Genomic DNA, 25333 nt, shown 5'->3' with positions numbered 1-25333 from the left:
AACTTCTTAATATCATCCGCCCACCTAACCTTCTACCGCCCCCTGCTGCGCTTGCCTTCTCTTGGAGTCCACTCCGTTACAATTAAGGACCAGCTGCTATCTTGCCTTCGCATCACATGCCCTGCCAAAATTTGCGCCCGAACAAAACAAATGGAAAAGCAACTCGTAGATGAGCACATGTAATTGAAGAAGTGCATTTGATACTCAAGTGCGTGTCTGTCAACGAACCTTCTCGCTGCAGCAGTAGTCGCTATCCACTTTGGCTCGCCCAAAGAGACATAGCCGCGCCAGACAGAAAGGAAACACGCAGGTGTTGGCCACCGCTTTCAGGTCCAGAGCGGCTGCACATGAAAATGGCGATTACACATTAGCGGTAATGCGGATGAGGTTTCCAGTCGTGCTTTCGAGAACAATTATTTTGCGGTTTATACTTGCGAGATTTATGCTTTAGCTACTCCAACTGGCGCGGTTCTGACGGATGATGACTTGAGGGCCCTGACGTATTTCTGGGTGGCTTCTGCTCGGCGACCCCGTACTTAAGGATATTGCCTTCTTCCACGGGCAGCTTGGGGCTCGTACGCGCCCGCAGCTCGGTTTTCGCACGAACAAGCCTTACGCCTGGTCACGACCAATCTCTTACAAAAATTTCTTTAGACAGTCTTTAGACAGTCTATAGACTTTCCATAGACTTTTATCTATACTTTTATCTATAAAGTTGATAGACTCTATAAACAAATCCTATAGACTAGTTTATAGGCAATACAAATCCTATAGGCACTCACTAGACAATCTATAGATTTATGGACACACACTTTTAGTAGACTTTTTATAGACTATGAATAGACAAAATAAAATATTTATATGAAGACAATAGAGCCTATAAGAAGTCTATAGACAGTCTATAGACCATTTTTATAAAGGACTGCTCTGGGCGCGAACGCTTAGCTGAAATGACAACCCATGCTCCTATTCCACCTCTAAACCGACAGCGAGCCCTGGCCACTCGTTTATGCGCCGTGTCCTTTGCCCTATATATTCTGCATGACGTTGTTCCTCCTAGTGACTGACGCGAGCTTCACAAACACATGGCAACTCCACAACTGGTAGCGAAATGGCGGCGCTCCCAGGCGGTGAAGTTTTCCAAGCCGATGGCAGCGCCCTAACACACAACTTATCGACGACAGAAGCAACTAAAGCGGCCTCACAGCGGTGTTGCGACGCCACCAGTCATAGCAGAGGTCAAGACAGGAGCGTCCTAGCCTTGCAGAGGCTTCGGTCCGGTCGCCTAAGCAGCGAGGGACGCTCGAACCTGCGGTAGCTAACCCTTCTATGGCGAGTTGCACTCACAGTCTTCCTCGCGCAGCGCCGTCCTCAGCTGCCGGAATCGTTGCAGCAGCAGCGCCGCGTCCTTGGGTCTCGGGGACCAGCCCGTGGCGAACGGGTGCACCTCCTCCCATTGCTTCACTCGGCAGCTCAGATACTGCTCGCTAAGTCCCTTGTTGTTGGTCGCCGTCAGAACCTGATAGAAAGACAAGACAAGCCCAGTTCAGGGCTCTGCTAAGGCGTCGCTACGCTAGTCATGAGATGAAAGCTTCCAGACGTTTCGCGTCCTCCTCCGACAGAAAGAGGGGACAGCGTCGGCTCTACCGCAGACCATCTTATCGCCATTGGGGGCTTGAACCCAACTAGCACATGAGCGCCCACTAAAGGCCCACTACAGGGTAAAGGGGTGAGTGCCTAACTAGAACCGTACGCCAATAGGGACACTTTATTAATGCGCTGGTATTTAAAGGATCTGTGCAAACGGAAATGGCGACCGCCGTCTGTCAGTAGCCAGTGGAAAGCAGGTCTCCCACATCCTGCTGGGCAGGTGGCAGTATGCCACCTCGGATATAATGAGCGTTCTTGTCTGGAACTCGGATATAACGAACCTAAGTGTACCATCTTGGATATAACGAACTTGCAGTGTGTGAACGTCGGATATAATGAAGGTTTGGCTGCTAACGCATTCAAACGATCCACCGAGGACAGCCTGAATTTTTTTTGTTAAAGAGTTTTGAGAGCGCATAGCAACCTCTACGTCAGCGCTAATGGTACGCGCGGTACGTTCATGTCTGGGCGATCGACTTGAAGAGCGAACGAAATTCGCCATCGTCGATTTCACATTCGTTGCGGCCGTTCCGCCGGCAAGAAGGAATGTGACGAAGGCAGTGAAAGTTGCCTGGCGTGTTCTTTTGGGTTGTACGAGCTGCTCTCCCCCGAGAGAGACGCAATATCATCCTCTCATTTCTCTTGGCCAGCGGGGAAATACCCGTTTTTCAGCCAGATTAAATCGGCTCCCTATCGATAGCGCTCGCCAGCCAAGCTGACAGTCGCCATCTGGCCGGAAGAAATGGAAACAGCGGCTCTTCCTTTCAGTCGTAGTTTTGCTCCTTCCCGACAGATGGCAACGGTGCTCAACCCAATATAGCAACTCTAATTTCTCTCTGTGAGAGGTTGGTTTGCAAATGTAGTATTTTGACTATACCGGTTAGGCAACAAACACAAATATCGGTGCGAAATCTGAGCGCTAGAAAGCCAGCGATAAACGTGAGACAATTTCTTACGTTGTGTCAGAAATACGCAAGTGTCGATATTTCGCTTCAAAACCACCGCAATAATTTGTAAGCCGCTGTATCTATCAACAAATTAGTGAATGCAATACCTTAGGGTCCAAGACGAAATGATGCGGCATGTCGACCAGAATGACAGTGTAGCCGTATCTAGATGCCAGCACCAGAAATTTTCCAATCTCCCACACCATGACATTGCTGTTCTTGTTTATGATCATCGGTACGTCGTTCTTCATGAAACCTTCGATCCTAGAACAAAGCAGAAGAAAGCTGAAACATGAAAACCTGCAGCGCACCTGCCCACAAGGTGCTTATATCGAGCAATCCTCTAAAAAGCTACCTAAGTTCCAGGAGATTGTTTCCGCAGGTGTTCACATGAAAACCGGAAATAAATTGATACCAAAGGACTTATTGGCGCTTCTAGCGGTAACGAGCACAATTATAAAATACGACAAAAATTGGCAGTGGCTTAGCTCGGCTATGCCAGGATATACGTAGCGCGAGGTATACGTTTCCCTGGCTGAGCTTGTTCTTCAGAAACTCGAATGGTGTGATCAGTCACACGACGGGCCTTTATATTCTCTTCGGTTGGTTCCCTTTGACTGACGCCTTCCATAGGCTCCATATCGGCGGCTATGCGCAGTCTATTACGCTCGGCAGTCTGGCATCTCCGTATGGCAAGGCTAATAATTCCTCTCTCCGTTCGGGCGTCTCCGCTGTTGTCTTCGCCTTCTTACGCTCATTCTCTCTTTGCTGAGTAGCCAAGTGCCGGGCGACAACCTCAGGATCGGAAGAGTTAATCTTCTCTTGTCTATACCACCGTTTAGCAGCGGCTGGACTCGCCTTCGCTGCATGTATGTCAAATGTTATGATACAGACGCCCATTACATCTCCGCCTTTTATACGCAATGCTGCGCATGCGACGCGCGGTTCGGGTGATAGAGCGGCGTGCGGCAAAGAACGCGGCACAGCTGTGGGGTCTCTCTGATTAGCATGATACGGCGCATGCGCACAACTGCTCATCCGCGTGATGTCACGCTCGGCTTCGACGGTGGAGCGGCGCGCGGCCGCGGCGAACCGCGAAATGCTCGACTGGTAGCCTAGAGTAGCTCTCGCTACAACACACACACACACACACACACACACACACACACACACACACACACACACACACACACACACACACACACACACACACACACACACACACACACAAACAAACACACACACAAACACACACACACACACACACACACACAGAAATCATGGTTTGTTGCTGTCCTACGTATTGGGACTCTTGAAGCAACCCAGGAATCGCTGGCAATTCTGGAGGGGCGAATAAAGGAGTTCCCCCTTCTCGGAAACTCTGGAATGAACAAACTACACACCACGCGCGCTCGGGAAGCGAAAAGAAAGGGGGAGTATTCTTTAACAAAATGTTTGGGCTAAGATACGGCAGATGGACACGGTATATTTATATATTTTCGTGTACGTGGGACAGGTCCAATGAGCATTTTTTCACAGTCCGACGTATCTCTCACTTTCTCGTAGGTTCGGTATCACGGACACCACGGTGTGTTTCCGCCCACTATATTGCTCGTAACAAGGCATATCAAGTTGACATGACTGCAAAAGTGCCGGTCACGGGGTGGCATAGCTGTACTCCAGAGGAAGCGCCTTCATTCAGAGGCGTAGTGATGTGTAACTTTTTGATACGTTGCAAGTGCTAACAGCCACCTGCCACGAATGGTACACGGTACAGCCACCTGCCACGGTTGACGAGTGGCAAACGGAGAGGGAAATCCCCCTCTACACTTGTAGGGGAGAGGCAGGATGATGGTCGGCACGGGAACAACACACAAGAAATGACTGCAACATTGATAATAACATAATGACCATGAATGACTCAGAAAACAGCACATCAATGTTGCCCAGCAAGGTTGAGCAAAGAACCTTTAACGAGGAAGCAATTACAAGGCAAAAGATACAAGAAAGCATAAAGAAGTAGAAGAGAACCAAAAGCAAAGAGAAGGCCTAGTATTAACGCACTGTGATTGCATAATGATAATTAACCACCCCCGGAATGTTTTTGTTTGACCGGAATAGAGCAGTGTTTTATCCTTTTCTTGCGGCGTGTTACTCGTCGGGTGGTTGAATGGCCTTCGAAAGAAAGACACTGTAAATGCGACGACGCTTAACTGCGCCCTTTAGCCTCCAGCCCAGACGAATAAGGGACTGCAAACGGGAGGCTTCAAGCCTAAACTAATCACGCAGACGCGGCCACCACCAGCACGCACACGGACAACGCGTACATGAACATGGGCACCGTCGCCTTACGTGCGCATAGACTTACTTGCTGAGGCAGAGATCGTGTGACTCGCGAATGGTGACGCTGTTCCTCTCGGGAGCCATGGGCGAGCTGAACAGTTTGTCTGACCAGTACGCGCGGCTGTCCGGGTACAGCTCTTCCAGTTCGGCGGCGATGATGTTCTTTCCCGATCCGGGAGGCCCGCGCACCATCAACAGCAGACGTCCGTGGGTGCGCAGGAAGCGCTGCGTCTCCTCATCCCTGACGCAGGGCGCGTCGACGCGGTCCAGCAGTTGCGTATTGTCCAGCGTGCAATCGGCTCCGTCGTCCCCCATTGCTGTGCTAGGTGATGTCGTTGCTGTTCACCTCAGCTGAAATCGCGCGGCGTTAGGCTTAGTTGTTGTTGTTGTTGTTAGCCTATCAAAAGATGGCACATACCCACACTGGGGGATCGGCCAAGAATCGGGTGGCTATTCACCTGAACGCAGTTAACAAAAAGGAAAAGCACGTGGGAGCATAACACCGGTGAATTTTTCGTCATGAACAGAAAAGGGATGAGTGTTTTGATTTTAAAATTTTAAGAATAATAATAAAGAGAGTGATAAAATATTATTGACTTAGTCAAAATGTAATAATTGATAGAAAAGAAAAGGTTGAAACACTTAGCAAGGCAGTCGGTGAGATTCTATCAGGAAATTTTGAACAGCGGTGCAAACAGATCTGTGGCTGAACCCAAATGTGGTGGCGCCAAATGATAGCAAGAGCGGGCTGCTCAAACTAAGGCCAAGATGCTGCAAGGGCTCCTCCAGCAACATTTTTCTCAGTGAGTTGAATCGGCGACAATACAGCCAAATATTTTGGCTTAGTTGTGGTTTCAAAACAAGGTCGCGCGACGTGGAAGAAGGAAGACGAAAATCGTGCGTGCTTACTGCGATGAAATGGCGATAATGCTTCCTTGCTATGCAATTCCGCCGTACGAATTCCTCCTCCGTATGTGACCGTAGCGGCAATGTATGCCTCTGGCTAGAAACATCAGAGCTGATACCCTCACTGAGGGTGGCCTTCTAACCCTGAGCTCTACCGCCACTACGCCACATGCCTAGAAATATCGCGTCTCAACAGGTACTTATACCCCCCACCCCACAGACGCCTTTCTCTAGAGGAATCATACTTTCTCCGGCGAGTTCAGATACTCACATACCCTAATCTCCACCACCTCCATCGCCTTCATTCAACATTATACGTAGGTGAATGTCCTTGGTGTGGCGACACCGCTACTTTCATCCATATCATATGGACATGTCCACACGAACTCAGCCACCAATTAAGCCGCCTGATGGGCACTTGAAGCAGTAGCGAAGCTGGCCAGCGTCCTGCTCGAAAACCAGGAGGTGCTGCTCGCCATCGCCAAGAAGCCAGCAGAAGCCACGGGCCCTGAACTATGGGCCCCGCCCACCCGCAAGAGCTCTATATATATCCTGTCAATAAAGTTGATTCACTCTTGCCTCTGCTTTCCCAGTGGTGAAGTCCAGTGAGCCGCGTCGATACGCTGCGCTTCTCTTTGGTTGATGACTTTAATCGCATCGAATTCATTGAATGACACGCGGATGATACTGACACATAGCTGAGAAGTGGAGGAAGTAGAAGAGGTTCAACAGCTTGCTTACGCCCGTTCGGCAGGCTGGAGCAGTTCTTCTGTCCCCGATTGCCTGTCGTGGAATATTCGTGACAAATCTGGGTGGAGGTGCTGGGTGCGCTTCCAGACCCGCGTCGGCTACCGACTAACACGGATCTCACCAGCGCCGCGGCCGCCTCTGTAGAACATCTCCTGAATCCTAACTCCTGCTGAATTCCTTGACACGCCGCGGTGGCTCAGTGGTTAGGGCGCTCGGCTGCTGATCCGGAGTTCCCGGGTTCGAACCCGACCGCGGCGGATGCGTTTTAATGGAGGAAAAACGCTAAGGCGCCCGTGTGCTGTGTGATGTCAGCGCACGTTAACGATCCCCAGGTGGTCGAAATTATTCCGGAGCCCTCCACTACGGCACCCCTTTCTTCCTTTCTTCTTTCACTCTCTCCTTTATCCCTTCCCTTAAGGCGCGGTTCAGGTGTCCAACGATATATGAGACAGACACTGCGTCATTTTCTTTCCCCAAAAATCAATCATTATTATTATTCTGATGAATTCCTCCACTTCTCAGCTATGTGTCATTCGTGGCAATATCATGGGAAACGTGATAACGATGACCACTGTGCGATCAAAGCCAGCAGCTAACTCTTTTAAAACAGCAGAGCGAAATACTATAGCACTAGTAGTAATAATTTAATTTCGATTCATTGATATCGACATGATTTGAAGTTCAAGCTCCACTCATTCGATCCGGTGGGAGGGGCCCCTAATCCAGAGCTCCTGTGGCTTTGGATAATCGTGCTTCAAATGCCCTGTGCTCGCTCGCGTCAGAGGATCCCCGCTGATTTTGCTTCGCGTTTCTAGCCCTTACGGTTCTCAGATGCGTTAAGTGAAACGGGCTTCCTATGGGGAACTTGCACTGAAGTTTGCGGTGCCGATTGCAGCGCCATAACACACTGCCTAGCGAGAAGAGCAAGCAGTTTTGGGTAGTACTCTTAGTACTTTTCCGCGCCACCTTCAGGCGCTTATTGGCGTGAGCCTCCGCGCTCTGTCGAGGGCGCACGTGCCGTGCGTCAGCTATCTGGGCTACGCCGAGAGAAGCTAGGCAATGAATGCTGTCAGCCAAACGCGGGTATCTAATCGCGCAGAATGTGTTCTCGCGTTTGCAGCGGCCCAAGCGGCTGACAAAAGCAGTTTTGAGTCACCGTATGGATCAATTGCAGTGCCACCTTGGCAGCGCAGGTTACCCATAAAAGTAGCATCATGGTAAAGAGCGGCGACTTTCACACCAACGGCTGCATAACGGTCTTCGTCACCGCGCGGTGGTTGCACGAAGCGACGATGCTTTTGACCTTCTTCAGGGATGCATTTTAGGTTTGAGTATCACTTAATCGCTCACTCGAAGCCAACACGAGGAACAAAGTAAAATAAAGTTTCCCATGCTGAGTGCGCACTGTTAAAATCTTTGTGTTGTCTCTAAGTTGCTCTTCTTTTTGTTTGGTCTTTCAATCGCTTCCTACGTTTCGACTGCTTTTCCTCGCATAGTCGGTTAAAACTTACGTCTGCAGCGAAGCCCCGCCCATACACACACAATGCTCATGTGCGACAAGGAAATAGACTAAAGAATTTCTTACAATCCTAGCAGAAAGCTAATCGCAGGATAATTTTTCGGCGTACAAATTTTGACGCTCTTGACTTGTTTAATAGAATTAGTATTGAAATAATGATTTAGCTTGCTGCTGTTGGTGGTGGTGGACCATGGGCGGCTGTTGCCATATCTGAGTTTTTTTTCTTCTTAAACGTGTATCCCGCTAGACACACTGCGCTCCATTTTCTTAATTTTTTTTTTCGCGCTGCGAGAGCAGTGAAGTAACACGGACAATTGAGCTGCGACAGGGGACACTTGTCCTTTGTTTTCTTTCTCTTGGTGTCCCCTGTCGCAGCGCTTTCGAAAGTTTTAAAAAGAAAGCAGTGGAGTAGACCGTTCTACGTCCTATTCTTTCACTCTCCTTCTTGGCTCGGGAAGGGAGGAGTTGTGTACCTCTTAATGGCATTTTGCAAGCTTTTTCCTTTCCACATTTTCACGTGCCCCTCTTCAAACCAAATTGCAAAAATAAAAATTACCAGGGCACTTAAAGGGACACTGAGGAGAAATTGAAGTTGGCTTGTATCGATAGAATAGCAGCTCCTGATCACAAAAACGCCACTCTTACTGAAAACAAAGCTCTTGTAATGTAGAAAATAGCAAGAACCAAAATACAGGTATCGCCGCCACAGGACAATTTCGCAAGTACCAGCGTGATGACTTCCTAGGACAAGAGGCGCCACCTTGGAGGAATTTTCCTTACTTCATGGCCGTCGCGAATCTCTGAGTCTGGCAAAGGAAGGTTGCGCACCGCACCGCTAGCCGGCAGAAATCACGGAGTCTGCGTTTACGTCACGTGTCACGTCACTCCGTTCTGAGACGTCATAAGAGTTGCCGTGGCGTCATAAAAGTTCCCTGAGTTTGAATCAGAGCGGCGGGAAAAACTTTTTAATCTTCGAATCCGAATTTCTTTCAAATAAATGCATCTTTCGCGCACGGATAAGCGGCAACGAAGCCATGAAATGCCGAACTATCAGATTTTGCTAACAAAAAAAAATTCAGAGTTCTCCTCAGTGTCCCTTTAAAGTCTGCTTACGTGGAGGAATGCGAAAACAGGGAACTTTCTAGAGCGCGGGTTTTTTCCACGTGCACGACGCCAGTACGGGACCTTTCTTTGTTTTATTTTATTTGTTTTCTTTCATTTTCTGTTCATTATTTGTTCTTTTTATTATTTTTATTTTCACGCGCTTTAATTTTTCTTGTTATTATCTTTTACTTTATTTATTTTACTTTTCACGTCCAGGTGCCATGTCGACGTCCGCGGCTATTGTGTCGTCGAAGTGTAATTAAGTGATTATAATTCATGAACCAAATGTTTCCCAGAGAAAGATGTTATCACGTACTATCTAACACAGTCAAACTTTTGCACATATATCTTTACAGAACGACACAATCCTGCGGAGAAGAGACGTTGACGTCCGTGGGTATTGTGACGTCGAAGTGTAATTTTCACTTTTAGTTAACTAATTACACCACATCGAGCAAATTTTTCCCACAGCGAGATCTCATCACGCACTATCTAACACAACCAAACTTTTCCCCCTTTATCTACAGTTTTGCTGACACGAAACTCAGGACATATAGCCATCGGATGCTTTCGCATTAATAAACATATCAGTGCGTTTACCGTGACGTAATGCTTGTGCCCAGGCTACAACAACGCCTCTGGTTTAATACGAAGGCATGATGCGAGTTTACAAAAATCGCGGCTCAAAACTTGGAAACAAATCTCATTCCAGCACGAACAGAAATCTCAAGAGTGTAAATCGGAACTGCGCGACCGCTCGCGGACGACGCAGCTGATGTGATCCGCATCGCAAAGGTTTAATGTGCAGCGCGGTAACCCGAGGAGAACGAGTTCTAAAGTCGAGGGAGACAGTGCTCCGACTGCGAGAGCAAAGCACAGCTAGCCTTTCACTCTCGCAGCCGGCCCGTCTGATCATGTTGCGGAAAGGGCGATAACAACAGAAATAGAGAGCAGTGGCCCCTTATCACTCTCTCTTCGAGCTGCTGACACTCACGCTGACTCAGTGAACGAGAAAAACATTTACAATTTTCTTTTTTTTTCATGAAAAGAAAGGATATCCTTTTTCTCGCTGCTTGTTTTTCTAGCATTTGCCGAAACCAAATGAGGCTTATTATGCTATCGCTGCTGTACTACAACCAGAGACTTCAACAAAAACAAAACGATATAGACACACGCGATAAATAAATCTAGTATGGGACACTGATTTGCTGCATGCAGCATATAGAGCTGAGAACATTTTTATTTCATACATAACGGTGAGGATTTTTTTGAATTTCTAATTAGCACTTCATAATTAAAATTTTCAGCGAATCCAATGCTCTTTTACACTATACTTGCAACCTAAGAATTCCCAACGATCACACGGCTGTAATCCGGCGTTTCATGGTTCAGGCATTACTCGGATAAAAAGAGAAAAAAAAAACGCTATTTGCCATTGGCATGCTACCTGCCTAAAACGTTCCCTATTGCTTACATAGTTTCACATTCATTAACATCTGCCCCAGCAACAACGCTGAAAATGCAATGTAAACATTTTCCCTGCAAAGGGGAAGCAGCGAAGCGGTCAGCGAAATGCATACGCTGTCATTTTTCGAGCACGATATCGATGGTAGCAGTGAAAAAAAAACACCAACATACCCTTGCTACTTGCACAAAGAACGACGTCTGATGGGTTCACAAGTTGCGCAGCCGACGCTGGCGGGAGCCTTGCGCGCGCAGCACAGACAGCAGTCAGTCAGAGTCAGTTCTGAAACTATACACTTGCCGTTCTTTCCAACGTAGTACCTGAGCTTCGCGCCACGAAGTGTGTTGCCTTCAGGTTGAAGCACTGCGAACGCGTAGCTTATCACCGCCGTCGGAACAGCGAAGCAGCACAACAGGGCCGCTAGACTACGCGGCTTGGCACTTCAGTTCGTGTCGTGGAAAGGCAGTTCTTGCAGAATTCGAACAGGGCGGCGTGCTGGGTGGATCGGAGACTAGCGGGCGAGCGGCACGCGCTTTCGAAACCTAGTGGAGCGACTCTACGCCACACGGCTTCTCTTTTAATGCTCTCCCACATAAAGAGTTGGCGCTGCAGTCGTTTGCGATCTCGGGCGTTGCCGCGTTTGGCTGCTAGCTTCCTTTTCGAGTTGAGCCGCCGTTTAGAACACAAAAGCCGCTAGATGTCCAAAACATAGAGAACATCTTGCAGCAGGACCTTTTGTGCGATGGGGAGCCAAATATTTCCTGAAAAAGGGTGTAGGAGATGGCGAGGCTACCGTGCACGCGATAGTTACTGTGGTGCAGGCAATGCAGGTACAAGACGAACGTGGTAGCAAAAATCTGGGAAGTGCCGTGGTTTCATGATGCACATGAATAGATAAACTGCCTTACATATGCACGCTATTGTTTTCACCTCGCTATTGCTTTCACCTTAAATGCGCTGCCTCTACACGATCATGTACGGTCGTGAGCAATGTAAAATGGAACAAACTACTATTACAAAATTGCGAATTTTCGAGTTATTTGTTGCCGAATTGCCAGAATGACCTGGAGATTATGCGCCGAGATCTAAAATAGCTAGGAAACGGTAAAAAACTGTGCTTTTCACACATATGCATAAATAAATGCTCAAACATTGTTCCCTTTCATATTGCTCACGACTGTACCTTTGTTTCCCGTTGCAGCAGCTGCTTTGTACTTTTTGCAGGCCTGAAGAAGGTATTGGAAGAGTTGAATTTTATTTTGATGTTTAAAGCTTTCTGCCTAAAAAGTAGTGGGCAGCCGGCACATTTAGGCAATGCAAATATCTGAATGTATGAAAATTGCGTACTGTCTCTAACCGCTCATAGAAAATATTCTTATGGTATAATTTGACGATTATAAACATTTTTCAATTCTTACGGCCCTGGACATGACTTTACTTAAAAGAACTGTGAGGACGATTCCGTGACAAAAATATAAGTATAGTCAGGGGTCCAAAATGAATAACTGCAATCAAGAGACCTTGAGTAGATGCCAATGGCTGCCTTTTCATTTTGCTGGAAGGCGTCTGTAAAAACGGAAATATGGTTAGAAAAATTATCCAAACACTCCTCAGTAAGCCCATTTAATAACTTGGCAGGCGTCATGTTTTTGTTGTTATGTAACATGAGGCATGAACGGCTGCGGCAATGGCATAGTGCACTTGTGCAGTGGCAAGCAAAGCTAATCTGTTCACGCCGCCGTGGGGTTCGAAATCCAGTCGTGGCAACATTTATTTAATTTCTGCAGGCACCTGAGAGGCTTCAGAGAGACCGGCAGATGGTGATGAAAATATCGATTGTAGTACAGGTAGAGAGTAGGGGGAGAGAGGAGGATGGTGTCCTTAGTCCTGGACTCCATTGGTGCAACTGCTGCCTTATGCTCGTTCGATATAAGGTGACATTGAGGCCCATCGTCAGAGCTAGACAGTGCTGCCAAACAGACATCGCATTTTTAAGGATTGCTAGTTAGGTAGCACTTTCGCACAAAAGAAAAATTGGGGTAATTAGTTGGCACCCGCCGCGGTGGCTCAGTGGTTAGGGCGCTCGACTAGTGATCCGGAGTTCCCGGGCTCGAACCCGACCGCGGCGGCTGCGTTTTTATGGAGGAAAAACGCTAAGGCGCCCGTGCGCTGTGCGATGTCAGATGCGATGTCAGGAGCGATGTGCGATGTCTTTAACGTGCACTGTTAAAGTGCACGTTTAAGATCCCCAGGTGGTCGAAATTATTCCGGAGCTCTCCACTACGGCACCTCTTCCTTTCTTCTTTCACTCCGTCCCTTATCCCTTCCTTTACTGCGCGGTTCAGGTGTCCAACGATATATGAGATAGACATTGCGCCATTTCCTTTCCTCCAAAACCAATTATTAATATTAATTAGTTGGAAAATAAGCCCCTTGGGTAACGAGTCAGACTTAAACGGGGCTTTATATGTATGCAGCGTGGTCTTTCACATAATATGGAGACCGTGTTCCTTCCTGCGTGGGGAGAGTAGCCGCTTCCGGGAGTCATCCCATCCCATCATACCTAAAAGACGGAGGTTAAGTGTCACCCATTTTTTTATTTATGTGGCGCATAGGCGGATAGGGTATCGCAAAAAAAAAAACACACATACACGCAGGGTTAGAAGTGCCCTGTTGTACTAAAGGACTGACAATACTAAAGAAGGTTAGAATTTATTGGAAACGAAGAGAGCAAGTGGTGTGATTGACAGAACAAACAAGAAATATTAGTATCACGCAGTGTCAATCAACAAAACGTAAAAAAGTTGGGAGAGACACGCGATGTGGAGATAAGACAATCGACAGGGCAGCCGATAAGATAACCGACCAAATTAACGTAAAACTGATTCCAAGGAAAATGAAAAATAACGTGGCGGCAGAATGTTGCAGGAAGATAAGGTACAGAATTTGCTAAGATATTAACGGTGGCTATGGCTGGCGAAGCGCTGGGCTACTTCGAGATTAATGGGAGTGTTCAGTGTCCTACAGCAAACTTAATCGGGTTGATCGTATTACAACGGCGTTGTTTCTGCGCACGTTGGCTTTTTAAAAATCCAATCTGTAACATTGCGAAGGACCTTGATTGACCTCGTTCCTTTGTTTTTTAATCTGGAAACCGTAAGGCGGCCACTAACACAGCGGTTTTTCACAGAGTGTTGTATTGTCTTCTGCAAAGCTTATTTTGGAACGTCAGTTTTATGGATATTTTATTCGACTGCGCGAGCGTCGCAGTTAGTCGTGACCGAAAACTGCCGCTTTCGCCTGCTGTCATTGAGAATAGTAATAAGTTTCCTTGGCACGCCGGAGTGGTGGACGGGGGAAAGTGGTACGCCTATGTCGCCGTCATTTATCTGTAAAAAGAGCGCATGTTATTGGCCTGAACTGCACTGGTGTTTTTCTTCCGTGTACGCGAGTGAACTCTCAGCAGCAACTTGTCTCTTCAGTGTCCACCGCGTTGGTTTGGACGCCAGAAAAGCTGCCGCTCCTGTGAGCACTCCTTCGAAAGCTCCAGCGAGCGTTCCTGTTGTGCTTTACGCCAGGAAAGTGCGCCTTCTGGGGGGCCTCCTTGATTTTCTTGTCTCCGAGGGACGCGTTCCGGGCAGGGGCCTCCTCTTGGCCACACTGAGCAGCGACCACTCAACCTGGAAGACAAGAAAGAAAAAAAAGTTGTACAAGATTCGAGATTATAGCACGGCAGTGGTTAGAGCGCTCGGCTACTGATCCGGAGTTCCCGTGTTCAAACCCGACCGCGGCGGCTGCGTTTTCATGGAGGCAAAACGCCAAGGCGCCCGTGTGCTGTGCGATGTCAGTGCACGTTAAAGATCCCCAGGTGGTCGAAATTATTCCGGAGCCCTCTACTACGGCACCTCTTTCTTCCTTTCTTCTTTCACTCCCTCCTTTATTCCTTCCCTTACGGCGCGGTTCAGGTGTCCAACGATATATGAGACCGATACTGCGCCATTTCCTTTCCCCCAAAACCAATTATTATTATTATTATTATTATTATTATTATTATTATTATTATTATTATTATTATTATTATTATTATTATTAGCACGACAGATACATGCTGTTTTTTTTCTGGAGAAAACATTATATTTCAGGAAGTCTTGGATGTAGCGGACCTCATCTTGGAAAGCGGGTTGCCCTCTCTGTTGCAAACTTCACAATTATAAAACAGAAAAAAATCGCTTTAACTAAATTAACTCAAGAAACCACCTTGAATGCTGCGCTTGACTGCTGCAATGTAAAAAAAAAGAGTGCTGCTCTTCAATGGGCAGTGCAATCCCACATGTAAATTATGACATCACGGTAGCACTCAATAATAACCAGTTCTTGCTATTGCAATCAAATGCACCGAATGTTTCAACCAGTCAAACCAGCTTAATGAATCCTTAAACAGCCACGAAAGATGGATGGATGGATAGAAGGTAGGAGCATCCTTTGAAACGGGGTGGTGGCAGTTGCCACCATACTCACCTTTTTTTCTTTATTTTTGTTTATTGTTGTAAGTTATTAAAATTCGCCATTTTCTTTAAATACGCCTTCCTACACTTTTAGCCTTATGTCACCTCTCTGCTTTTGAGCCACAAATCTTCCAATCGCTTTTTGGTAATTTCCACCGCAGATTTATTTACATGACTATAGTTATCTCTAAACCCCAGGGCATCAGGAAGGGTGACTGGGCCTGCATCGACGTCGGGATGGATACCATCGCATTTTAGGATGAGGTGTTCTATTGTTTCTACAGATTTACCGCACACAGCACATGTGTCATCTTCTTCGTTAAATTTCTTTTTGTAGCTGCGCGTTCTAGGACATCCTGACCTAGCTTCAAAGAGTAGTAGGCCTCTTGAGTTATCATAAAACGTTTCCTTCCTGATCTGCCTTTTCCAGTATCGATATAGTTCTACACTATGCTTCTTTTCCATTGAATCTGTCCAATTTTTAATAATAATAATTGGTTTTTGGGGAAAGGAAATGGCGCAGTATCTGTCTCATATATCGTTGGACATCTGAACCGCGCCGTAAGGGAAGGGATAAAGGAGGGAGTGAAAGAAGAAAGGAAGAAGAGGTGCCGTAGTGGAGGGCTCCGGAATAATTTCGACCACCTGGGGATCTTTAACGTGCACTGACATCGCACAGCACACGGGCGCCTTAGCGTTTTTCCTCCATAAAAACGCAGCCGCCGCGGTCGGGTTCAAACCCGGGAACTCCGGATCAGTAGTCGAGCGCCCTAACTACTGAGCCACCGCGGCGGGTTCCAATTTTTACCTTCCGCGTTTTTAACCTGTCGTTTAATGCTGTTTCTTTCTCCGTCCTCGTGTCTGGCATGCTTACTGGTTAGCTTCCTAGTTCTTTTCCGCCATTGTGAGTCAACGGTCTTTCTGTATATCGGTATTTGAATGCCTTATCTGCCCACCTGTTATCCTCCAATTTCCTCAGACGTTCTTCGTATATTATTTTACTCTGAGCTTCCCGTGCTTCGAACGATGCCCAGCCCATATCCTCCTGTACTGGCTCGTTTGTGGTTTTCCCGTGGGCACAGAGTCCCACAAACAAAGCGACGCATACGGCTAGCTGAAGAGATGAGAAGGTCACTCACTCGGTCGTGTGGGGATGGTAGTATCCCGTGAAGACGACGTCCAGCTCCACCGTCGCACTGTCCACCAGGAGAAGGACGCCGACTGCTGGCTTCGCATAGCCGTACACGTCGATGCCGGCGACTGTCTCTGCGCAGTCCACGCCCTCTGCCGACTGTGCGGCCCAGGAGCGCAGTCTCGAAGACAGCAGTGTCCACGGGGCAGCTGCGGCCTCGCTGTAGCTGTACTTGGTTCCCTCGACCGAGCCGAGAGGCATGAAGGTGACTCTCGACGGTACTACGTCTTGCAGGAAAGGCATAAGGACAGGAGTGATATGTATTTTAAGGCCTGGATACTAAATGCATCTTCTGAGATTCGGCGCGATTAAGCGTGACCAGTGTCATTGTGAAAAGACGACGCAGGTTGCTGGAACTAGAAGACGAGTTGTACTTATTACGGTCTAGCGGTGTAGCTATTACTGTGATTTATTTTTGCCCCAGAAAACGTCTAAAAGTGTAGAAGTCAGTTCATTCATCACCTCACCACGACCAACAGCGGTGTAGTACCTTGAAGCTAAGCCTGAAGCTGCAGGTTTTAAATATACATACTCTAGTGCAGGCATGTGCGTCAGACAAAACATCACTGCTGTCAAAAAGTTAACCCAAGCACACGAGGATGCCTGAAGGTAAGCCTCTAACTTGTAAATGTTAAAAAAAGCGTAACGAGCGCATGGCATGAGGGCATGCTCGGGGATATCATTTTACACGTGTGTCTTCCGTCGCTTGTGCAAATCTTTTTGCACGAGTTTGATTTCAGCCGTTACATTTCAACTCACCGCGGAATTATAGCAACTCAAACGCTTTATTCTCTGACCTCCGGGCATTCCTCTCAGTAGGCCGAGGCATACAACCTCTGCTATAGGGACAACTGAGTTCATACCTTTGAGGCTGATCCTGCGGGCAACTCTTCGTAGAGCGTTGTCCTGGTCATTACCATCTTCCTCGGGCAAGAATTTGACTAGGTCGACGATGCAAGAGACTTCATCCCAGCTTTTCGGACTGAGGCCCACTTCGAAGTGGCGTGACAGGGCGTCCACGTCACTAGTGTCAGTGGCGCCACCATCGCCCCTGGTGAGCGAGGCCTGTTCTTCGCTCAGCTCTACCAAGGCAAACACATATCCTCGGACCACAGCGTAGCCGAATACGCGAAGCGTGTCACTCCGCCCGTAGGCTTCTTTGACCTGCGTCAGTCGAATAACAACGTGGGTCAAATACAAGTGCGGCTCGAGAAGCACGAGAAAAGTATCGACGGCCGGCAGCCAGTGGTCTAAAAGAAGCTTTGTGCACATCTCGGAAACAATAACAGCGAAATGGGCACGCGATAATGAATAAAAGAATGAATTCGCTTATAAACTGTCTCAAGGTTACATAAGCAACAAGGGAGAGAGGGTGCAAAACAAAAAAGCTGCTTTGACGCCGCTTGAAAGTCACCCTGCGCCCTCTGCCGCAGAGTATATAGCTCCAGCAGCTGATCACAACAGCTTTTTAAGAGCCCACTCACAAACAGGAAAGAAATACAACCACTAAATGCCTGAATCTAGCAGAGTTCTATGAAATTTCTACTCTGCTGTTATTGGATCAAATCACAGAGCGCACCATTTCACGATGCTGAATTCAGAAACTCATTTGCAATGAACACAAATACACTGCAAGTAAAACAGAAGTGTACAGACAGTACATAATTGTTCCAATCGCGGTGTCCTTTCTATGTATATTCAAACATGTGAATAATTGTGATTAATGTATGCCTTGAAGCCTCTTCATGTTTAATGTCGTTCTTTTGAAGAATATTGTGGCAACGTGTTAAATTATATATGTCAGTCATTGCTTAGAATATCTAGTGCTGCAGAAAAGTATGGACCATGCTATTTGGTGACGTACATTGTAGGCTGAAATAGAACGAGTGAGGTTGAGTCCTAATAAAGTAAATTTATTCTTAGTTGAGAGCGCGTTTTTATACTGATAAATTAATTTTTATGAAAATAACTGTGATTTTCATTATATTCAGCCTCATGAAGTAGATGAAGTAGGGATCCATGTAAGCTGCTACATGTCCGTTAGCATTGATTCGTACTGCTAAGCAGCGTGTACGAATCGAAAAAAAGAACTTGCCGCAATGACATTAACAGTCTTACAGAAAGGGGCACTGGGGTATTTTTTAGGCAGCAAATTAATGCTTGCCAGCGGGTTCTTTCCGCTACGCTGATACCCCAGAATTGAAAAATACGAGAGATAATCTTCTAGTTTTTAGGGGCCTGGCCTCGTTTTAACAAGATAATTTTTTCTCATAACACCAGAATCTTTTTTCTTTCTTCATAACGACAGCGCCTTCTGCAGCCTTCGCAATCGTATCTCATTGCGAGGAGCCGACGCAGTCGCGACAGGCGGCTTTAGTACTGGTTGATGAGTACACAGAAAGCATAGAACATAATTTTTTTCCTGCACTAAATTCTATAGAACAAGTCGTAAGATACAAAGACCACGCCAAAGCAATCACAAAATAGCGGAAGTTATGTTTTACCCATGTGTACTAAAAAAATGGTTGTGGTTTAGCTCTGGTTAAACCTGGAGTGACGCGATAGCTACAGCTGGCCGAGTGGAACTCGCTCAGTCGAATTGCAAAGTCTCTTTCGCCGCTTCGTTTCGCTGGGCATTCCTTCATCTTCGTCCCTGGACGTGGATTCACTCTCTCACCGTCTCTCCCCCCCCCCCCCTAACTTGACAGGGCGCATGCGCGCAGCTGTTGCAGCTCGGTTCCGGCGCCGGCAGCAGCAGCTGCTCCGCACCACGTGACCAACCACGTGACCAGCCACGGCGCCGCCACGGTGGCCACGGGGTGGCCACGCTGAAGGCTCGAAAAGCTGGCGTAGTGTAGCTCTCGCTTCAAAAAGGAAGCCACCATAAGCCGCTTGCCTCAGAGCAGGAAGAAGATCTCGAGCCCTTTAAATGTAAAATACACCAGTTTCTGGGCTACCATAAACTTTGAAGCAGCATCGAATCCCGGACGATGCAAAACAATAAAATAAAACATAATGCACTAGTTTAGTAGCAGGGTACGTTTAAAAAAATCAGATTGGCGACGAGTTTGACGCCTTCATGACTCTGTATTTAAAGACGAAGAGCGGATACAGCGTTGAGCCCAGTACCTTGTTCGTCGATATATATGCATACCTTTTCGCTGTTGCAGTAATCCTTGTCCTCCGGGGCGCGACCGAAACGGCACAACCTCGCCAGGCAGAAGGGGAAAACTTGACTGCTGGACACATCTCTTGGAGTGAGGGTCCCTGAAAGGCAAATTGTTATGAGCAACCAAGAAGCAACCTTGTTAAACTCCATTTCTCTCTTCAAGGTAACAGAAAGGTACATGAGGGCTTGTTTTACCCAGTTCTATTCTGTCCGCTGTCCCCACTGTTCGCGGTCTGTACCTGTTTAAAGAAAGGACCAGTTCTAGGATGCCTCGAAAACTGCACGAGCGACAGCCGAATCCCTCTCGTTTTCGTTTTTCAGTAGGAGAGCCTTAACTTGGGGCGCCTTTTGGACGACCGTTTCAAAACTGCGTGTGCGCAAAAAGGCAGGGCAGTGTGATGAAAAAACTGCTTTTCGCTTTGGCTAGACGGTCTAGACGGCGAAACTCTTGCAAATATTTCTGTAGTCATTCTATAGAATGTCCATAGACTTGTATATAAAGTATAGAGACTCTCTATAGACAAACCCTGGAGAACAGTCTATAAGCAATACAAATCCTATAGACAATCTATAGATTTATGGAATACACTTTTAGTAGACTTTTGTCTGTAGACAGTATACATAGGCTATGAATAGACAAAAAGAAGTACCCATATGAAGGCAGCAGAGTCTATAAGAGGTCTATAGACTGTCTATAGATAATATTTATAAGGACATGAAAAGCCCCATGCTGTGTCTCTGCAACACCGTGGAAGTCGCGCAGAAAAGTGAACGACCAAGGCGCTTGACGGTATCGTGAATTTAATATGAGCTCTCGCCGATTGTTTTACTGAACAGCGAACAACGGATGAGTGTTATAGTATACGGCTTTATACCTGGTTCGAAAATTTGTCCGTCCGTACATTCGTGGAGCAATACGTGTTTATACCGGAAAAGCCCAGCACTGGAAAGAGCTTCCTGCGATGGCCTCACTGAACGGGTCTTCGGCCACCGGGTGCATTTATAGTATGCCCTAAACATAGAGCAAGTCGCACTCACTATCTTCCATATGAAGCGCCGTCCTCAGCTGCCGGAACCGCCGTAGGAGCCGCGCCGCGTCTTTGGGTCTCGGAGACCAGCCCGTGGCGAACGGGTGCACGTCTTCCCATTGTTTGTCTAGGGTGGCAGTGTTCGGCCGGCCTTGTCCCTTGTTGCTGGCTACGCTCAGAACCTGGGCACACAAAGCGAGTCATGAACGACGTGACGCGCGGATTGTCTGTGATATTGTAAAAAAAAATCGGCTCGTCGCTGGTAGGCTAACCACTTATTTACTTATAATATGGACAAGACTTGTTTACAGTATGTGACTCTCTGTACACTATCACGAGGAAGAAGCCATTGGAATACACTTCGTATTCAACCTGCCCCTATAAAAATGGTCTCTAGACAGTCTATAGACTTCTTATAGACTCTATTGACTTATGGTAGATATTTCTATTTATCTACTCATAGTCTATAGACAAAAGTCTACTAAAAAGCATAGCCATAAATCTATAGATTATCTATAGACTGTCTATAGGATTTGTATTGCCGATAGATTGCTCTCTAGGGTTCGTCTATAAAGAGTCTATAGACTTTATATATAGACAGAAGTCTATGGACTGTCTAAATAAGTTTTTGTAAGGATGGCGTTTAAAAAGGCCATTACCTCGCGACAATGTAGAGTGGAAAGGTCTCGGAAATCCTTCAGGATTATTTGTGCGAAGTAACGTAAATGAGAACCGATGCCCTTACCTCGGGATTTGAGGTCAGCTGCTGCGGAGCGTCGACGATAATGACTGTGTAGCCGTGTCTGGATGCTAGCGTTAGGAAATTTGATACTTCCCACACCATCCTGTTCGGGTTCTTGTTTATTATCATTGCGGTGTCACCTTGCATTAGGTCCTCGGTCCTGAAAGAAAAATGGAAAGGTAAGGCGAAGGAGGAGAGAAGCGCTCTGATGTGCAGTCTGACAACTCGAATAGTGATGTCGATTTTGCTTTCAAACCGCTACAGCTTGTCTAGCCGTGGCAAGTCCTTCCTGCACATGGCACCCGATTGCAAGCGCATTTGTAGGTAGGCCTGTAACCAGCATGGTGAGTGAGCACGAATGCGTAGTAAGAGGGCAGGGTGAGACAGAGGCGAAAAAGGCGTGAGGGAAGTAGACTGAGCAGTCTCGGAACTTCCGTGGTGTCGAATAATTCATTAGCCAGTGTTTTCGTACCACTGCTGCCCCTTGGACTACATAGCGCGGCGTAGCGCAGGGCGCCAGTTTAATTTCGACTACCCGAAGTTCTTTGATGTTCACTCAAGTATCAGTGCACGAGTGTCTTCACGCTTGGCCTTCATCGAAATGAGACCACCGCGTATGGATTCAAACCTGCCACCCAGTGCTCAGTAGAAAAGCGATATCCGTTGAGCTAACGAGGCGGGTTTAAGAGTATACCGGAATTTCTAAGCTGTAATGCGCACTACTCAATTGTCCTTGAATAAAACTTATTGACCAGACTATCAGCTCCTGTTACATTGTCAGCAGGGGCCAAATGCACAGTTCTTGAGCTCGTAAGGACGCCGAAACGTGTGTGTTTTCTCTTTCTGTTGAGGCAGACACCAGGTCTGAGCTGAATATCCCACCAAACACTGCCCAGGCCGATCTGACATCACCTACGTGGACGCGGCTCAACACACCCTACCAGGCTATTATGCCGCTGTCGCCGCCTACGAGGATGACATCATCGGGGCCGCAGCCACCCTCCACGCCAACAACCCTATATACGGAGGCTGAGGGCGCTGCCATCGCCTTTACGCGCATACATGCTACACTAGATCTCAACGTCACTGAAATCTGCACCTACTCCCAAGTTGCCTAGTGCCACTATCAGCAAAGCATTATCACACGAACAGCCCGACGCATTCTCGCATCCGAACACACGCCTACACGAGAGATAACCCTCACGTGGGTTCCTGGGCATGCCTCGATCCCCGGTAATCAGCGCGTTCATGCGCCATGGCTCGAGAACTATCCCTCCGGGCCCCGGAAGATCGGACAACCAAACTCACGCAGGAAACTTGGCGGGCACTACTCATACCAACACTCGTTACAAAAACAGTCGCTCCTCCCACCACCTCACCATACACTGTAGATTCAAAACACTGCAGTGCGGTCTGGCGGTAACTGCTACATCTCCCCTCATCCCCTTCAACGCTACCACCCTACCTTGACCCTCCCTCTTTGCTTAGTATGTGCGGCGGATAAGGCCACCCCCATGCACAACTTGTGGGAATGCCCCCAACCCATGGTAGTTCCCCCGTACCCAATTCATCCTCCTCCTCATGGGAGGCCGCTCTGCGAGCTGTTCAGCCAGCTGGCCAAACATGGCTAGTGGACAGAGTTCTCCGTGAAGCCCAGGCCCGTGGACTCTTGGACTAATATAGGAGCCCACCCATAAGGACCTTATGTTCTTTTCTTAAAATAAAGCTGTTCCTCCCCCCCTCCCAATTCTGTTTTATTTAGCGAGCGTTCGTTTTGGTTTCCAATCCTTGCTAAACGCTATGCATGGTCACGATCTGCCATGACAGTGTTAACCAGGCCACTGAAGTGAACAAGGTTTATCGTTTCTACGTATATAAACAAAAGACTCGTCTTTGCTGCTTTTTCGCTCTGATCTCCTTTTTAGAAGGCAGGCTGACTTTACGGCGTTCCATCGTGCGCGGTGACACACACGGCAGACTGCGTTGCCCGGTTCCGATATTAACAAAGTTACGCGTATGCCTTCTGATCTCAAGCACCGATGGTCGGTCACGTGATTTGTTATGTACACGGGTCGTAGGGAGAAATCTCGGGAGATATGTTGAATATAGACGGCTGCTAGTGCCAGTAGAGTCGCTTAGAACCAGTTCAGCTGGTGAAATGTTTTAGGGGAATCCCCCAAGGTGGAGTAAATTTGTTATAAGGGAGTAATTGCTCATTGGCATCCTCCCGAACGCAGCCATATGGCTACAGAGGAAAGCTATAGAGCTTCCCGGGTGGATGCCAGTGGGTAATTACTCTAGAAGAACTGCAGATTAGGCTAGTTGGTTATGCATAGTGGTGGTTCAACAGCGCAAACACACACACAGACCAAGTAGGAAACGAGACACTCCCTTAATAATTACTCCCTTAATACAAATTTACTACACCTTGGGGGATTCCCCTAAAACATTTGACCAACACTGTTCCCACTTCGAGTTATTGATCAATTCGCTCTCGCTCTACCATAAGCTTCTTAACCCAATTAGCTCAGTTGGTAGAGCGACTGCTCCGGTGAAGCGGGGGTCCCGGGTTCGCACCCCGGACCAGGACTAATTTTTCTTCAACTTCGAAGTTTCTGAAAAAGCTGTATAGCGTTATTTTGTAGCCGTATGGCTGCGCTCGGGTGGATGCCAATGAGTAATTACTCCCTTATTAACCAGTTAATTTCACGATAGCAAGAAATATTCAGTATTTCAATGTTATTTCAAAGAATTCATCATTAGTTCACCAGTATGCTAGTTAGCACGCTTTAGCTTTATTCTGATGTACTTCATCGCTGACAATGCTGTGCCAAAGAAAATACTCTTCTAACTCAAAAATCCTATATTAAAAAATTTTTTTCATGTCTTAGGTGGAACACCTTTTATGTATACATATATGTAAAGATTTCATTATACAGTAGGATCTCGATCATTCTTCAATTATTTTTAGTTTCCTTAATTTTATGTTTTCTTTTTGTACTCATCTGTTATATTAATGTGCGCTTATGGAAGTTTTTATGCTTTCTGTGCACTATTCATATGGATGAATGTGGTTATGAATTGTGTGTAAAAACTGCCCACTTGGGGAGGGGGGGGGGGGGGGGGCTCCGAATGCAAGAGTGAAAACAGTGACGCTTCGTCAGACAACTGTTAGCCTTTTCGTCGCCTCGTCGGGAACCAAGCGTTGTTAGAAATAAGCTTTGAAACAAATCTCACGGTGTAGCGAAAAACATTCGTATCGATCATCCGAAGTTCGTATAATCCACAACGAACAAAATTATACGCGGGTGTGTTCGGCTGACGGGGCTTAGTTACGTGCGCGCGCCACGCCGATTTGCGATGTCGGCGGTGCGCGACCAGCAGAGGGCGACACTGGCGATCGCGACGTCGGCAACGTCGGGTCACGCGCTTCCGCTCACTACTCGTGGTGCACCGCGCGAGTGTGATCCCAGCGTCGGTGATCTAATAATAATAATTGGTTTTTGGGGGAAAGGAAATGGCGCAGTATCTGTCTCATATATCGTTGGACACTTGAACCGCGCCGTCAAGGAAGGGATAAAGGAGGGAGTGAAAGAAGAAAGAGAGAATTAGGTGCCGTAGTGGAGGGCTCCGGAATAATTTCTACCACCTGGGGATCTTTAACGTGCACTGACATCGCACAGCACACGGGCGCCTTAGCATTTTTCCTACATAAAAACGCAGCCGCCGCGGTCTGGTTCGACGATCTATACGCGCAGCAAGTATTTGGTGCTCCAGGGTGCGGTCGCGGCAGGCGCGTTCGTATAATCAGCATTGGGACAGGGGTTGCTCGCAGCACCCGAGTTTCCACCCTTTACACGCAATGAACTTTCGCCAGGGCATTTTAATCAATTCGTATCATCCCGAAATTCGCATCAACCGGGATTCAAGAATCTTGAACAGGCATGTAGGCGTCGCGACTCGGTTCGGCCGAGAGGCAGTGCACACCCACAACAGGAAATCGAGGGATAGAA

General features: G+C 47.4%; 2 protein-coding genes across 2 annotated transcripts in view; both read right to left on the bottom strand.

Moving 5' to 3' along the window:
* The window catches only part of LOC144119609 (uncharacterized), a 48077-nt gene extending 36844 nt beyond the window's left edge, over positions 1–11233 (bottom strand). The window contains exons 1-5 of the mRNA XM_077652184.1: positions 10858–11233; positions 4966–5291; positions 2705–2861; positions 1348–1519; positions 229–341 (exon numbers count right to left, since the gene is read on the bottom strand). Coding sequence (XP_077508310.1) covers positions 229–341; positions 1348–1519; positions 2705–2861; positions 4966–5255 — 732 coding nt within the window. The 5' untranslated portion in view covers positions 5256–5291; positions 10858–11233. The remainder of the gene's footprint in view (positions 1–228; positions 342–1347; positions 1520–2704; positions 2862–4965; positions 5292–10857) is intronic.
* Positions 11234–13377: 2144 nt separating this feature from the next.
* LOC144120955 (uncharacterized) overlaps positions 13378–25333 on the bottom strand; it is a 38910-nt gene continuing 26954 nt past the window's right edge. The window contains exons 9-14 of the mRNA XM_077653786.1: positions 21324–21480; positions 20589–20760; positions 19536–19648; positions 17245–17545; positions 16329–16608; positions 13378–14364 (exon numbers count right to left, since the gene is read on the bottom strand). Coding sequence (XP_077509912.1) covers positions 14163–14364; positions 16329–16608; positions 17245–17545; positions 19536–19648; positions 20589–20760; positions 21324–21480 — 1225 coding nt within the window. The 3' untranslated portion in view covers positions 13378–14162. The remainder of the gene's footprint in view (positions 14365–16328; positions 16609–17244; positions 17546–19535; positions 19649–20588; positions 20761–21323; positions 21481–25333) is intronic.

The sequence above is a fragment of the Amblyomma americanum genome, chromosome 2 (genome assembly GCF_052857255.1).
Source record: "Amblyomma americanum isolate KBUSLIRL-KWMA chromosome 2, ASM5285725v1, whole genome shotgun sequence".
In the NCBI taxonomy this organism is placed as follows: Eukaryota; Metazoa; Arthropoda; class Arachnida; order Ixodida; family Ixodidae; genus Amblyomma; species Amblyomma americanum.
Note: the sequence above shows the minus strand (reverse complement) of the source record. Positions and strands in the feature narration are given on the sequence as shown.